The 15,204-nt window shown below is 57.9% G+C and overlaps 1 protein-coding gene and 1 long non-coding RNA gene across 3 annotated transcripts; one reads left to right on the top strand and one right to left on the bottom strand.

The window, feature by feature from the left end:
- The first annotated feature begins 127 nt into the window (after nt 1-127).
- Nucleotides 128-11,832, top strand: UBQLN4 (ubiquilin 4). 2 transcript variants are annotated; one of them, XM_080570131.1, is made up of 11 exons: nt 128-337; nt 2,111-2,262; nt 4,722-4,921; nt 5,238-5,500; nt 6,737-6,895; nt 7,614-7,839; nt 8,008-8,147; nt 8,593-8,676; nt 9,330-9,445; nt 10,044-10,221; nt 10,650-11,832. In XM_080570131.1, the coding sequence occupies exons 1-11, from the start codon at nt 143-145 to the stop codon at nt 10,800-10,802; spliced, it is 1,866 nt and encodes a 621-aa protein (XP_080426257.1). In that variant the 5' UTR covers nt 128-142; the 3' UTR covers nt 10,803-11,832. The 2 variants fall into 2 exon arrangements, with proteins under 2 accessions (XP_080426257.1, XP_080426258.1); XM_080570132.1 differs by lacking the exon at nt 8,593-8,676.
- Nucleotides 11,833-11,952: 120 nt separating this feature from the next.
- Nucleotides 11,953-15,122, bottom strand: LOC308183785. The gene is made up of 3 exons (XR_013942499.1): nt 15,053-15,122; nt 14,824-14,956; nt 11,953-14,766 (listed from the first exon to the last, which is right to left on the bottom strand). It is a non-coding gene; the product is annotated as an uncharacterized lncRNA (long non-coding RNA).
- Nucleotides 15,123-15,204: the final 82 nt, after the last annotated feature.

The raw sequence follows: 15,204 nt of genomic DNA on the forward strand, positions 1-15,204 counted from the left end.
GCCGCCCCCAAAACCCTTCCCCCGCAGCCCCGCAGCCCCCCGCCGGGCCGCCAGGGGGCGGCAGAGGCAGCCCGAGGCGGGGAGGGCCCGGGCGGCGAGCGCCGCCTTTCTCTGTCGGCGGCGGCCCGGGCGGGCGGCGAAGATGGCGGAGCCGAGCGGCGGCGGCGGAGGTGGCGGCGGCGGTGGAGGAGGAGGAGGAGGAGGAGGAGGAGGAGGAGGGCCGGGCCCCGGCGGGGTGGAGCTGGGGGGGCCCGGGGGGGCCCTGATCCGCGTCACGGTGAAGACCCCCAAGGATAAGGAGGAGATCGTCATCGCGGACGGGGCCTCCGTGCGAGAGGTGGGGGGCCGGCGGGGGGGGGGGGGGGTGAGGGGTTTGGGGGAGATTTGGGGGGGTGTGGGGGGATTGGGGGTGTGTGGGGGATTGGGGGTGTGGGGGGGATTTGGGGGGCGTGGGGGGGGTTGGGGGGATTCGGGGATTCGGGGGGTGTGGGGGGGTTGGGGGGATATGGGGGATTTGGGGGATATGGGGGATTTGGGGGGTATGGGGGATTTGGGGGGTGTGGGGGGATTTGGGGGGTCGGGGGGTGTTGGCTTGAGGGGAGGAGGTGAGGATTCGGGGGGGGAAAGTTTGAGGGGGGGAGCGGAGGTTTTTGGGGGGGGGGGGGTCCTGTAAGGCCCCCTTGGATTATATGGGGGGAGTAGGGGGAGGTGGGGGGGGGGCAGAGGCCGGAGGGGGGTGTAGAATGGTTTTTTGGGGGGGAGAATGGTTTTTTGGGGAGGGGGAGAATGGTCTGGGGGGGGGGGAGAATGGTGTCGGAGGGGGGAACGTGGCGTCGTTGGGGATGCGGGGAGGGTGGCAGGAGGGGGCGTGGGAGGGGTTGGCTTTGGGGAGGGGGATGCGAGGGCTCGGGGGATCCCCCCCCGGGTAGGGGGGAGCAGGGGGCACGGGGCTGGGCTGGGAGCCCAGGGCCCGCCTGGCACCCATGGGTGCGAGGTCCGCTCCCGCCAGGGAGCTGCGCAGGGCACGGGGGAGCGGGAGCGGGAGCGCGAGGAGCGGCTCCGGCGCTGTCAAAGCGGCGTCGGCCCCGGAGCGCGCTTCGATGCGGGGTTCAGGGCGTTTACGGCCCGCCGGAGCTCTGGGGGGGGGGGATCTGCGGGGTTGGCGGGGGCTGCGGCGTGCGTGGGCCCTCCTGCTCCTTCCCGGGCAGCTCCCCTGAAACCCGGCGGCGCTCGGGGGGGTGCCAAGCGCCCGCTGCCCGCCGAGGAGAGCGCGAAGCCCCGCGGCCAGGAGAACCTCGGGTTCGGGGCTGCGCCCTCGGGGGTGCTGGGTTTGCGGGGTTTTGGCGCAAAGGCTGTGGAGCTCCTCCGGGAGAGGCGTGCGCTTCTCCTCCCGGCCTTTCCCTGTGAATTTCCGCTGGTCCAGGGCTTCCAAATGCAAAGGTTTTTTTTTTTTTTTTCCTCCCCTCTCCAATCAACACGGGAATGCCCCAGCTGAGCTAGCGGTGGCGAGCTTATTGGCAGGTGTTAATCCCTCCCCGTCGCACAGCAAAGAGGAGATGTCAGCGGTGCACGGCGTTGCCTACTCATAGGGAGTCCAGCCCACAGGGGTAGGAATTCGAGGAGGCCCGGTTTAATTCCAGTGGCTGAGGAAGGACGGAGCCCCCTTTTCCCGTGTTAAGTCAGAGCAGGGCTTTCCTTCCGAAAAAAAAAAACCAACAAAAACCAGACAAATAAAGTTCGGTCATTGCGGATAACTGGTGTGTTTGGGTTAGCCCGAAGAGGCACGCTTGATCTTTCTTTGGAAGCCTCCGGCTCGCCTTGAGGTGGTTGTTCTATACGTCCTGAAATTTACTCCCCATCTTGCAAGCGGTGTAGAGCTTGTCTTTGCTTTTTTTTTTGGTGTTGTTGTGTTTGTTTTCCTTAACGCCTCAGACATCCTCAGCAAGTGGTGACTGAATTGCTGCCTGCATGGGCTCCTTTTCGGTGAGGTACTGAAGGACTGTCGCTCCCTTACGCCGTTTGCGGGGGTCGATCGGTGATACCTGGAGCGTTATCTTTCGATTTCTGGTCTACGGCCGTTTGCCTGACAAGCGCTCTGTTTGTTTTGCAGTTCAAAGAAGAGATTTCCAGGCGGTTTAAAGCCAAACAGGATCAGCTGGTTCTGATCTTTGCTGGGAAGATCCTGAAGGACGGAGACACTTTGAATCAACACGGGATCAAAGACGGGCTGACGGTGCACTTGGTCATTAAGACTCCACAGAAGTAAGGAACTGTTCGGCTCGGGGAGGGGGCTGAGAGTAAAGGAGCGATGGGGTTACGCTGTGGTGGAGCGGCTCAGCTTCGCTGGGGACTGAAGCAGAGCACTTGTGTGCGAGTCCGGCGGCGGTGACGGAGCGGGACAGCTCTCGGAGGCTGTCTTTTCGCCCCGCTTTGCCGTTTAACTGCGGGGTTTGTCGCTCGGCCTGTCTTTTCCCCGGGTTGTGCAGCTTGTGGCGGGTACCTGCGGGGGCAGGCTGCTCTTCGGCGCAGTTCGCAGGCGTGGCTTTGCGTAGTTTGAGCCTCTCTAACTTGGTCATCTTGCGAGATCCCCTCTGAACTTGACGCTGTCCTAGCTCTTACCGAGGTGACTCACTGCTACCAGAAATGACCTTCCCGGTGGGTTTGTATTAAGGCTGAGAGTAATGCCCGCTTTGCCTTTCGCTTCCTGCTCCGCGCTCTAGCCAGCAGCTCGGCCTTTCTCGGGCGCCGCGGAGGACCCGCGGCGCACACCGAGGGCTCCCCGCGGGGCAAAAGGGCTTCCCTGTGGCATCTCTGCGTGGGCACGTGCAGGCAGCTGGGAGTTTGGGGAGGCTCAGGCCGTTTGGCTGCTTGCAGTGAGGTCACCGGCTCGAGAGCACGCTGCGGGCACACCCCTCGGTGGCTTCCAGCTCGAGCGCAGCTCCCTCGCGTCCGCCTGCGCCCTGTCACTTGGCCTGAGCAAGGGCTGCGGGGCGAGCGCGAGGTCCTGCGAGGCCGGGCCTCTCCCGGCGCTGCCCAGTGAAGCAGAAGGCACGAGAGGCTCTGGGGAGCCGTTGCTGTGCCTCAGCCGCGTCTTGTTGATCTCGAAACGCCCTTCGCGACAGTTCCCTGGGCTCCCTGCTGCAGGCTGATCGGGGCGCCTGGCAAACGAACGGGGCTGCAGCTCTTTGTGCAGGTCCGCTGTCCCCCGGGAGAGCTGACAGAGTGGAGATTAGCGCCTTTTTTTTTTTTCTTCTATTCTTTACAAAGCCGAGCGCGCGTATTGTCAGCTTCTGCAGGAGGTCTCGCCCTGAATCCTGCGTCTCCAGGTCGCTCGGTAGGCTGATGCTGCTTACCGCTGTCCCCGCCGCAAACTGCGGTAGTTGGGAACCTTTTCAAAGGGTGAATGAGAGAGCTGTCCTGGGCTGCTCGTTTTGTTCTCTAATAGTCACAGATAAGTGCTTACTGAAGTCGTTACAGCCTCTTCCTGTGCCGAGAGAAACCAAGTGACCTTCCTGCAGCTTCCTCCTTCCTTTTTTGTTAAGCTTCCTACTTGCTTTGTTCCCCACATGCTCTGCCTCCCTGTCGGCGGCCGTTGGTTTTCGGCACCGGTCGGATGGGGCTGGAAAACACGGTGAGGCCTTCGGGTTCTGGTTCTGAAAGTCCTAGAAGACGTGTGGAGAGGGAGAGGGGCTTAGAGAAGGGCATCATCCTGGGTTTGGGACAGGAGAGAAAAGAGAAAAGGGTGGGAAAAAACAAAAAACCAAGAGCTTGCTGTTCGTTATGCGTTAGCGACGTAAGTGGCGTTCCTTTTTTGAGGTGAGTAAAGTGAATTTCGCCATCTGATTTCATTTGAAAGCTCTTCAGCGCTAGTCCAGGACTCTCGCTGCCATGACTGCAGATGCTTCAGAGAATCTTTGCAGTGTTCCTTTTTTAAAGGCCCATAAAAATCCCAAGGAAGACCTGTGAGTACGAGGTACTGGTTTGGGTCGGTTTAGTCAGTAAAGCTGGCGTCCTGCGTCTGCCGCGCTGTGGCTTGTGATCCTGTGCGGGTTAAAAGAAGCCACGGCAAGCTTGTGGTGGAAGGAGAAGTCTCGTGTATAAGGTAAAACCGAGAGCGGAGGTGTGAATTCATAGCCCTGCCGGCCAGAAGTGTTGTTTAGGGTGGATGCTCGCTGCTTCATGCCTCGTTCCTCCGTCTGTAGGGTAAGGCAGGCGCTTACTTTGTCCCCAGGAGCACCGACAGAAACGTTCAGTGCATGAGAGGAGTTGCAGCAAAGCCAACTCTTGTTTACCCCGTCCACTAGCCCTGCTGTAACCTCCTGTGGTTTCTGTGGGAGCAGCAGGAGGATTTTCCTGTTTGGAGCAAACTCATTGCTCAAGGATATGGCCGAGGTAAATAGTTCAGCGTGATTCAGGCGGGAGCTAGATGCAGCTCGGAGTAAGACCAGTTGAGCCGCTTCGTGTGGGCCAGGATGAAATGTCAGAGGCTGTTATGCAGCAGGGTGGGAGGCAGATTCCAACAGATGGAAGGCATCTGGGAGCCGCAGCTGTGCAGCCCTGCGGCCGGGAATGAAAGCAGCCGGGGCTGGCCGCTGCTGGGCCAGCGGGCTTGAAGGGAGGCTGCCTCGGTCCAGGGTGCGCGGTCCCGCGTCCCACGCGGAGGATCCCGCTCCAACCTCCCCGGTCTCAGGAGTTTAACGCCTCGTTTCGTCTCTTTGCAGGGTCCAAGATCCAACAGCTGCTGCTTCTGCCCCCAATGCTGCTTCTGCCCCCACCGCGAGCTCCCCTTCTCCTGCTGCCCCGTCTCAGCCTTCCACATCCAGCAGCGCCGCTTCGGACGCCGGCAGCAGGCGGAGCAGCGGGTCAGGGACTGTGGGAGGTCCTGGAGATGGAGGCCCTAACAGCGCCACGTCCATCCTTTGTAAGTGCTGGCCGGGAGAAAGCGGAACGCGAGAGAAGTTCCTAGGAACGGGAAGGAGCTGGGAGCCCCTGTAATTGTCTCTGCCGCTCGCACGAGTCGCTTCCCTCAGCGTAGCTCGGTTTGCCTGCTCAGGATAACAGCAAAACCCTTTGTGAAGCATGCGCAGGGGGTGTCCTCCCTCAGAGCCGGCTGCCGTAGGAGTAGGATACCCCAAGATGAGTGTGGGTGCAGTTCAGCTGATGCGCTTGTCCTCTTTTTGCAGCTGCCGGCAGTTTCTGACTCACGCCTCTCTCCCCGTGTGTTGTTCCCTCTCCAGCTGGCTTTGGCGGCATCACCGGGCTGGGCAACCTCGGGATGGGCTCGGCCAACTTCATGGAGCTCCAGCAGCAGATGCAGCGGCAGCTGATGTCCAACCCCGAGATGCTCTCGCAGATCATGGAGAACCCCTTGGTGCAGAACATGATGTCCAACCCGGACCTCATGAGGCAGATGATCATGGCCAATCCCCAAATGCAGCAGCTCATGGAGCGAAACCCGGAGATCAGCCACATGCTGAACAACCCGGAGCTCATGAGGCAGGTGGGTCAGCGCACCGGGGGCTGGTCCAGGCGGGTCTGGGAGCGTCTTTGTGGGCCAGCTTCGGTGTCTGCTCGTGGAAGGGGGTGTGTGAATGCCAGCCTGACGAATTCAGAGATCTCTTCCTTTTCCTTCCCTCCGTAAGCTCCTCGCAAACAGATGGTGGTCTTGAGTTAAGTGAATAGCGATTACACAACCCGCATGCCTGCAACTCTTATCTCCCTCGCAGGGCTGTTGTATCTATTATGTGGTGGGCAAAAAAAAGGGTACTCGGATCGTTCTAGCGTGCCACACACAAGGCTGCTGTGTTCTGTGGAATGGATGGGAGCAAAAGCAGTCACGGAGAAATGAAGCTGCTGTGAATGGGTTTCGTTCTGCTCTTTTTCTGTTGGCGGATTAAGTACAGACTTACAGAGCTGTACGGTTGATGTTTTACTAGTAAAATATTACGCCAGGCATAGGCTGGGATCCTAGAGGTCTCTTTTTTCTGTACTGTCCCAGAACAGAGAGGGCCTGTGCCCCAGAGAGCTGGCTGTCTGTCCGAAGGTTTATCGGAAGGGAAGCGTGAGGGGAAAAGTGAGAGTGTGGGTGTTAAATATTTGGCAGGGCGCTGCTGTTTCCCCAGGAAGACTTTTCAGGAGGTGTTTCCGGGTATGAGCGTAGTTTCCCTGCGCTTCCAGTTGTCTTTCCTTTCAACCGTGTTGGGCCTATGTGAAATTCCAGCGTTGCAGGCCTAAATGGTGAACGATCCATATTTATGCGTCTCCTCAAAGGAGGTCTGGGTGTTCTTTGAGCAGGGGAGACCCACGAGAAGTCTGGGAGATGGTGAATTACTTGGTTTTTCTGCAACAGGAAGGATCCAGTCTCTTCCACCTCGGTTTTTGAACGTGGTCCACCTGCTTTGAGTGGGAACATATGGGTGTTAAATGTTTGGATGTCCCGATACTGCTTAGAAACGAAACAAGGCCGAATTGAGGTTATGAAGGAAGAGAGCTGAGCAAGGGTGGGAGGAGCCAGGATCCCTGGGCTCTCTTTGCTTGGATAAATGATCTCTCTGCTCTCCGGCTGTGAAACGGGTTTAATTATACTCTTTCTTCTGGGAGCTGAGACTTAACTCTTTCAGGGCTTGGTCGATAAATCAGTAGAATACCGCTGGGCTGCTCACCAGGCTCTCGATCCGCTTCAGTCTTCTGTGGTGCACGTGGACCTGAGCTTCCCACCTTTCTCTCCTTCTCCCAGACAATGGAGTTGGCTCGTAACCCTGCCATGATGCAGGAGATGATGCGGAACCAGGACCGTGCTTTGAGCAACCTCGAGAGCATTCCAGGAGGCTACAACGCCCTGCGCCGGATGTACACGGACATCCAGGAGCCCATGTTCAGCGCAGCCAGGGAGCAGGTACGGGCCGCGCGCGGGGCACAGCGTGCCGAGCGCGGGGAGCTGGTCTTTCCCTAACCCCCGTGGTGGCGGGCAGCCTCCTCAAACCACAGCTGTTCGTCCCCTCCCCTTGCAATTACGAGCGCAGCCGTTAGCAGAACGTCGTGCGGTGCCGGGCAGCTGCCTTTACGGCATGGTTTGGGTGTATCTGAGCAGGGACCTGCCCTTGCTCCCCCGGTCTCCGAGGAGGCTGGGTGCCAGCCGTTGCCGATCCGAAAGCCCCACAGCTTCGTTAGCACGGCCCTCGGCTCCCGGCAGGGCTTACTGTGTTAGCTCAAGCCTGACGCCTTCGGATTGGAGCTGGCTGGGATCCAGCTGGCTTGGAGCACGGGAGGAGCGAGCGCAGGTCTGGCCACAGAAGGCTGCGCAGACATACTCCAGTCTAGCATTACCTACTGGTATGTCCGGGTGCTGATTTTACATGGATGTTTGGAAGGCCTGTGTTTGGGAGCCAAATCTAGGGCTGTGGCCGTTTCTCGAGCCTGGAGTTTTTCTGAATGTGGCGTGTTGTGGATTACAAAGTTCTCAGGAGGCAAATTATGGCATGTGTTTAGCAAATCCTGGACCCAGATGAATATGATGGGCTGTTCTCTAGCCACGCAGTGGTGGGGTTAGTCCAACATTCCCTGTTAGGGCTGACTGATTAAGGCTATTTCTTCATTCTCCCCTTCTTCCCTAGTTTGGCAACAATCCTTTCTCTTCCTTGACGGGGAACTCTGATAGCTCAAGCTCTCAGCCTTTGCGGACGGAGAACAGAGAGCCGTTACCGAACCCCTGGAGCCCCACGCCCCCTGCTTCCCAGAGCCAGGCGCCCAACAGCGAAGGCAGCACTGGCCCAGCAACCACCCAAAGCACACCGACTGTATCCAACCCCTTCGGGCTGAATGCTGCTAGCATTGGGGCTGGTACGTAAGCGAGAGAGGGACCAGAAAGAGGGTGGCAGGCAGCTGCGGCTGTTTACAGCCACATTCCCTGTTGCCTAGTGGATAGGCGGTGTTGTACTTCAGGCACTGCAGCAGTGCTCAGGCTTGTAACGGGTTTTCCTTTGTCTTCTCTTTCGTTTACCCTTATAGGCATGTTTAACAGCCCAGAGATGCAAGGCCTCCTGCAGCAGATTTCCGAAAACCCTCAGCTGATGCAGAACATGATCTCTGCCCCTTATATGCGGAGCATGATGCAAACTCTTGCCCAGAACCCGGACTTTGCAGCACAGGTAAAAGCGTTGCGTTTGTATCTGCTATTACCAGGCAGGCCTTGGGCATGACACACACGGGACCAGTCTGCTTCTGTAGCTGGAGAGGTTTTTCTCACTGAGAGCTGAGTGAATGTGTACAACTTTGTTTTATTTCTCAGTAGCTTGAAGGTAGTCACAGTAAGTAGCGAGCTCTTGTGTCTTTGGTGAGCCCCTAACAAAAGAAAGTGGCTTTCAGAGGCACGTGGCATTGGCCCTTCTCTTTGCCCTTGGATCCTGCGTTCAACACTGCTGCCAGGAATTGAGCTGTCTTATTTCAGTTCCCCCGAGCAGGGGAACGTGCTGAAAGCCCAGGGAGGAAGTCAGGGGCACGACTGACTTGTTCTTCGTGGCTTAGTTAACGTAGGGTCTAACAGCCAACGGCAGCAAGCCTCTGACCCTACCTACGTGTGCTGTCTCTTGCTAGATCATGGTAAATGTCCCCCTCTTTGCTGGGAATCCACAGCTTCAAGAACAGCTCCGCCTTCAGCTCCCTGTCTTCCTGCAGCAGGTAAAGGCCCCTGTCTGGCCCTGTGCTGCTCTCAGCCCCCGGGCTCCAGAGCTTTTCCATCCTCTGTAGGCAAGGGAGCGCCTCGGCTGTGTCGTCAAGTGGAGTAGGAAGCATGTGGGCTTGGGTGGTTTGGGCTGTGGAAGAAAGGGGGTTGCGCAAAGGAGAGGGAAAGTGAGAGCGCGTTTGGACGAGGCCATCTAAATTAGGTGATCTAAGCTACCTAAAGGTGGACGTGAAATTGGGCTAGTCACGATGCATGAAACCCCTTTGTGGACAGTCTCGCGCAGTAACGAGCTTACAAAACTGAAAACAGCTAATTGTGCTAGAGCAGCTGGTTCACTCAGGTAAATCAAACAGAATCGCTTCAATTCCGAGGGCGTGTGTTCCCCTTTCTTAATCGGATTCACCTAGCCTATTTAGGAAATTTGATCTAAACTCTTCCAGTGTCTCTGTGTAGACGAGCCCTGCAGTCTAGAGACTCGAAGGAGAAACCAGACTCGCAGGTTGCTCTGGCTGCAGGGCTCGAGGCGCAGCTCTGTGCTGAGGCTGGTTCAGATTTAAAGCTGGTGGCTCGCTGGCTGCAGAAGCTCTCGCTGTTTGGTACCGCTGAGTGGTTTTTTTTTCTTTTTTTTTTCTTTCCCCTTTGTTCCCAGATGCAGAACCCAGACTCCCTCTCCATTCTCACCAACCCCCGCGCCATGCAGGCGCTCCTCCAGATCCAGCAGGGACTCCAGACACTGCAAACGGAGGCCCCAGGACTAGTGCCAAGGTAACGAGGGCTGGAGAGTGGGTTTCTGCAGGCAGAGCTGACGTGCTTGATACCAGCAGGCAGACTAGTGGTCGATTCATCAAGGAGAGTCATGGGGACCTGTGTGTGTGTGCCTGCGGGCCTCAGTGAGCTCCAGCTAATTAGCACTTTCTGCTTGTTTGCACTTGGTGCGGGGAAGTCCTTGACCCTTTCTTTTCGGAGAAAAGAGCCGGGAGCTGCTTGGTCCCTCCCCTGTCTTTTGGTAGCGGTTGGGCTCGAGAATTTTATCTCTGAGGAGAAATGAGACGCGCAGCCAAGGAGGTTGGGTGGGGAAGTGAGGTCAAACTGGTCTGCCAGCAGCCCTTGGGCCCTCTGCTCTCTGACAGCGTGGCTCGCCTTCAGCCTTTGCAGTTCCTTTCAGGCCGCACCTCTGTTGGCATTGCCTGCTCCCCGTGGCGTGCGTGACCGGGGTACAAATGAGGCCAATTAGGTCGACGAAGCTGTCCCGAAGCACGGGTTGGGGCAGGGGCTTCCCGGTGCTGCCTGACTCCCACGAGACGGGCAGGGGACGCCCAGAAGCGCCAGCTCGCCTCTGAGCACACCCTGCCTTTTTCTGCAGCCTCGGCTCCTTTGGCATGCCTCGAATGCCCCCGTCCTCCACAGGAGGAAGCACAATCCCGGAGAACCCCGTTCCCTCTGCTTCGACGCCGGCCAGTGCCTCTCCAGCTGGGGGTGGTAACCCCCAACAGCAGCTCATGCAGCAGATGATCCAGCTGCTGGCCGGAGGAAGCTCTCAAGTATGTAACGCTCAGCTCCACGCCGCCGGGCTTCTGGGGGACATCTGCAGGGCGAGCTGGAGCTTGTCCCGATCCCACCCCGCTCCGGGGACGCGGGTCCGCAGCGGGTTTCTCTTGGGCGCGGGGCTTCCTGCTAAATTTGCCGGATTTGGTGTCCCAGAGCGGGTTAGTTCGTTGGGGTAATGCTTTGAAAATTAAGAGCGCCGTGCGCAGCGCTGCCGTCGCCGTAGGTACAGAACTGGGACCAACTGGGTGCGGCGTGAGGGCTCCGCCAGAGCCTGGGGCGGGTTGGGGGAGGCGGTAACGTCGCCAAACGAGCCTGGAGAGTTTCAGTGCTCGGCACAGGGTCCCTGCGCGGCCGTTGCTGTCCCCGTTGGATGTCATCTCTGCTCTCTGCCGCTAAGGCCTTTTGTCCTCTTCCCCTGTAGGCGCAGAGTCCTGAAGTGCGATTCCAACAGCAGCTGGAGCAGCTGAATGCCATGGGCTTCATTAATCGTGAGGCCAACCTCCAGGCGCTTATTGCCACTGGTGGAGACATCAATGCAGCTATTGAGAGACTGCTGGGCTCCCAGCCTTCCTAAGCTCTTGTCATGCTGCCCCGCAGATGTCAGCACATGCATCCATACACATGCGCAGGGGGATCTTTCAGGAAAGCCCACCATCATTTTCATATCTGACAGCTGTCCATGTATTTAAAACAAAAAGATACAGCTTAACCCCTGACCTTCCTACTAAGTTAAGATTTCATGTTGAAATGCTCTTTAACTGGCTTGTATGTGGATTCCAGTTCTCATCGTGGCCACAAAGACTTCAGATGTGTATTTTTTCCTAAATATGCCCTCTGTCTCAGACACTCTTCTCTCTTTCTCTAGATGGTAGAGGCGATACTTCTAGTTATTTACCTGAATGATTGTGTTTTGAGTAGCTTGATTTTAACTGTACATGATTCCCTCCCTTAGCCTTCCTTTCAGGCAAATATTTAAAAACTTGAGCCAAGTTTGGTTTCTGGTTATTTCTCCCAGCATCTTATTGGGAATGGATCAAAAGAAAAATTGAAGCGACTTGGAAATTTCTGATGTCATTTGTGTTAATACTTCATTGGATGAACCGAGCTTGTGTCCCTTGCACGCAAATCTCCTGGTAAAGGGTTGATGTGCATGGAAACCCCATCTGCACTGTGGTTCCTTACGCTGTCGGGATAGTGTAAAGTAGCCTGGGTGCCTTCAGGGATCAGGCTTGCTGTTGAACTCGAGTTGAAGCGGCGTGCAGGAGGTGTTTGAAAGGTGGGTTTCTGCCCAAACGATCCAGTTCTCGTGCAGCGATGTCAAGGGTTTGTTGGCTCAGCAGGTTCATTTCTGAAAGCGTAAAAGCAAGAAGAGGTCGAAAAATAAGTCACAGATCTCTTCTTTCCACTGGAAAATGTTGACGTTCATGTTCTTCCCAGTTTAGAGCACCCTCCCCCCCACATTTTGGTGTGTTTGAATGTTACGACTCTCCAAGAAACTCTCCCCAAGGACCAGCAGGGTGATATTTTCCCAAGAGCCTCCATGGCTGTGTAATTTGCATACCATTTTTATCAAAGAAAAAAATAAATGCGCACAACCATCCGTCTCCCTGCGCTCCATGTATCTTCCTTGATTGCCACACCGAAGCTGATTGAGTTCCCCTAATTATTTGTGATTAATCTGTCTCATCCCCCTCGCAGGTAGGGCGGGGTGTCAGGCAGCCTCCCCACCTCGCCGGGCTTCCTCCGCTCCGGCGGCAGAAAACCTTTTGGCCGCTTCAGTGCTTAAGAAACGCTGCTGAAAGCTTGCCCCAAACCTGGCTCTAAACGTGCCTGTTCAGGTGCTGCCTTTTCATTAGGGGCTTTTGCATTTAGGACGATCGGGATGTCCCGATGCAGAGCGTATCAGGACAGCGGGTTCTTCGCTGACCCCACAGATGTTGGCAGTGCTGATGCCCTGGGGAACCCGGGCAGCTCTGCGCCCCGTGGATTTTACCCCTGCTTTTCAGTAGCAAGCAGGGCACTCGCTGTTCGCTCGGCACTAGGGTCCTGCATTTCTTTAACGTTATTTTTTTTTGGTAGGGGAAGGTTGGGCAGTGAGAGGGAAGGGGAGAAGTCCCAGCGCTGCTTTCTGGACCCCCGTAAGACACGCTTCGCCCGGCTTGCTTCTGGGTCGGAGTGGGATCGATCGGCACGGTGGTGTTGGGGTGCAGGCGGAGCAGCCAGAGGAGATGTGGGAGTGCAGGAGGCCTGGGATTGCTCCCGCCTTTGTGTGATGTGCATCACAACAAAGCTGTTTCTTTTTTTTAGGCAGGGATTCAGAACGCCTAGGTTTAATCTCTTCTCTTGGAGGCTGTGCCTGTATATGTGGCTTTTTTTTCTGCAACCTCTCCTCAAATGTAAAAAACCAAAACCCCACAAACATTTGCAACAAGCGCGTACGGATGGGCGCCAAAGTTGTTGATGCGCTGGTGGAGGCAGAGCTCTTTCCTCGAGCCGCTGTTCAGCCCCTTTGCAGCTGAAAGTGGCTTCCCGAAAAGGCCTGCATGATCCCAGGTGGTTTCTTAGGTTTGTTGGACGCCCTGCGCCTGCGCTTAGGATGGGGTAAGCAGGTAAGTGCAAGGGAGAGGAGATGGCAGCTGGCAACGGCGTCACTTCGAGATCATTCCTCACCTGCTGCCAGCCACGGTGCCAAAACCAGGATAAGGGGGCAGCCCGCTATCTCGGGGGGCAGCCTCTTCCCACCTGATGCCCACCCACCGGCTCGCCAGTTCCCCCTGGGGAATTTGGCAAAGCTGCCGCCCTCCGCTCCCCTCCCTGCTCTGGGGGTTTTGCTGCCTGCGTGCGGAGCACCCCGCGGATTTGGGGCTCCGGTTCCGTATCTGGAGCCACGTGGAGGGGCTTGGGGCTGGTGGGACCCCCGGGGGGGGGGCTTTGGCTGCAGCCACTTGGCCCTGGGGACCCCCCCAGCGGGGCTGGGACCTGCTCAGCTCGCCAGCAGCCCCGCACGGCCTCACCTTGGGTCAGCCCAGGCTTGGGAGGAGAAGGCGGCTTTGAACGCTGGTGGGGAGGGAGGTTTTTAGTGAAACCTTAATCCCCTCCGGAGAGCTCTCCCTAATCCTCAGAAACGAGCTGCTCAAAAGCCCCCTTTTAGAGGAACAATTGTGCTTGCTCGCTGTTGTCTCTCTCCTTCCCCAAGGAACTGCCCCACGGTGTTTTTCTCGCTGACTGTTTCCTCTCATTTTTCTCTGATAAATATAAGTAATTCCTTTAAAATGTAATAGAAGGAGCAATTTCCTTAGCAGGTAGTGGCAAATCTGGCTGATTGATTGGGGGACGTTTCTGCTGTATAAGACTTAATTTCACTTTGTTCCTCCCCTCTCCCTGGAGGGGAAAGGCAGCATTTTCCCCCAGTAACTGAAGGTAACACTTTCAACTTTGAAGTCAAACCTCTTAAATGTGGAGGAGGGAGATATTGCAGGAAATGAACAACTAAATTCCCTTCAAGAAGTCTTTTCTTTCTTTTTTTTTTTTAATTTTTTTATTACTAAACCTCCCCGGCTATGCCCTGCGCTGCGTCCAGCATCTGTGGCCCTGATTGCGAGGGTGCGAGGTCAAAGCGACTGCTCGAGTTAATAACTTCTGAGCGTGCTGCAAGAGGGGGCGACGGGGAAATCTCCCAGGGTCGGGAGGTCAGAGCGCGGGGATAGCTTACGGGGGAAAAAAAAAACCATATAAAAGTGCTGCAACATCTTCATTGCGCAGCCCTGGGAGCGGTAAGGAAGGGATGGAGAGAGGGGGCTGAATTGCCACGGTGCTGCTCCAGCCCCCTCTTTGGGGGGACAGGGGGGGACATCTCCGTGCTCCTTTTGCTGCTTTGAGGAAGGAGTCTCTCTCGGTGTGGTTTGGTGGTGCTGGGTCCTGCCTTGCTCGTGTTTTCCTCGGGGGGATGCCCCTCTCCTCGCTGCCTCAGTTTCCCTGCCCTGCCAGCAGCGGAGCGGCCTCACGGTGTCCCCCCTCCTCCACGAGGGTTATTCCTGCTGTTTTCACCCTACCGGCCACAGCAGACGGAGCAAAAACTGAAGCAGCTGACGTCCCTGTGGGGGGGCCGGGGGCTGTGAACAGAGGGGGGGGACCCCGGGATGAGCCTGGCCTGGCTGTGGGGGCACGGTGACAGCTCGGGGCGGCGATGGGACAGGGAGGGACAAGGGCACGGTGTGGCTCACCCACGGATGCCGGCACCGTGCCCCAGCACCTATGGGACCCACGGAGACCCCCAGCAGCCGTGAGGGGAGCCCTGAGCACCCACAGGGACGCCTGGGAGCTGTTGGGACTCCCGGGAGCTGTGGGGACCCCCAGCGGCTGTGGGGGCCCCAAGCACCCACAGGTACCCCCAGCAGCCTTGGGGGGGGGGGGAAGTTGGGACCCGTGGGGACCCTGAGCACCCATGGGGGACCCAGAGGAGCTGTGGGGACCCCCAGCACCCACGGGGACCCCTGGAAGCCTTGGGGACCCTCAGGAACCCCGTGGCCTCTCAGCAGCTGTGGGGACCCCCAGGACCCCCTGGACCCCCAGCAGCTGTGGGGGACCCCCAGGACCCGGGGGGACCCCCAGAAGCCTTGGGGACCCTCGGGACCCCCCTGGACCCCCAGCAGCTGTGGGGACCCCCAGGACCTGGGGGGACCCCCAGAAGCCTTGGGTACCCTTGGGACCCCCGTGGCCCCCCAGCGGCTGTGGGGACCCTCGGGACCCCCCTGGACCCCCAGCAGCTGTGGGGGACCCCCAGGACCGGGGGGGACCCCCAGAAGCCTTGGGGACCCTCGGGACCCCCCTGGACCCCCAGGACCCGGGGGGACCCCCAGAAGCCTTGGGGACCCTTAAGGACCCCCGGGACCCCCGGTTGCAGGGTCCTGCCTTGCACAGGGGAGACCTTGGGGCGGGGGGGGGTCTTTATGCCCCCCCCCCCACCGCGCACGCGC

Source organism: Anser brachyrhynchus (genome assembly GCF_964034855.1).
Source record: "Anser brachyrhynchus genome assembly, chromosome: 28".
NCBI classification, from domain to species: domain Eukaryota; kingdom Metazoa; phylum Chordata; class Aves; order Anseriformes; family Anatidae; genus Anser; species Anser brachyrhynchus.

What these genes read in the sequence shown, in the direction of transcription:
- UBQLN4 (XM_080570131.1), top strand. Translation starts at nt 143, where the DNA reads ATGGCGGAGCCGAGCGGCGGCGGCGGAGGTGGCGGCGGCGGTGGAGGA. An exon ending in TGCTGCTAGCATTGGGGCTG is followed by an intron (nt 7,840 to 8,007) that starts GTACGTAAGCGA and finishes TTACCCTTATAG; the next exon opens with GCATGTTTAACAGCCCAGAG. An exon ending in TGGCCGGAGGAAGCTCTCAA is followed by an intron (nt 10,222 to 10,649) that starts GTATGTAACGCT and finishes CTTCCCCTGTAG; the next exon opens with GCGCAGAGTCCTGAAGTGCG.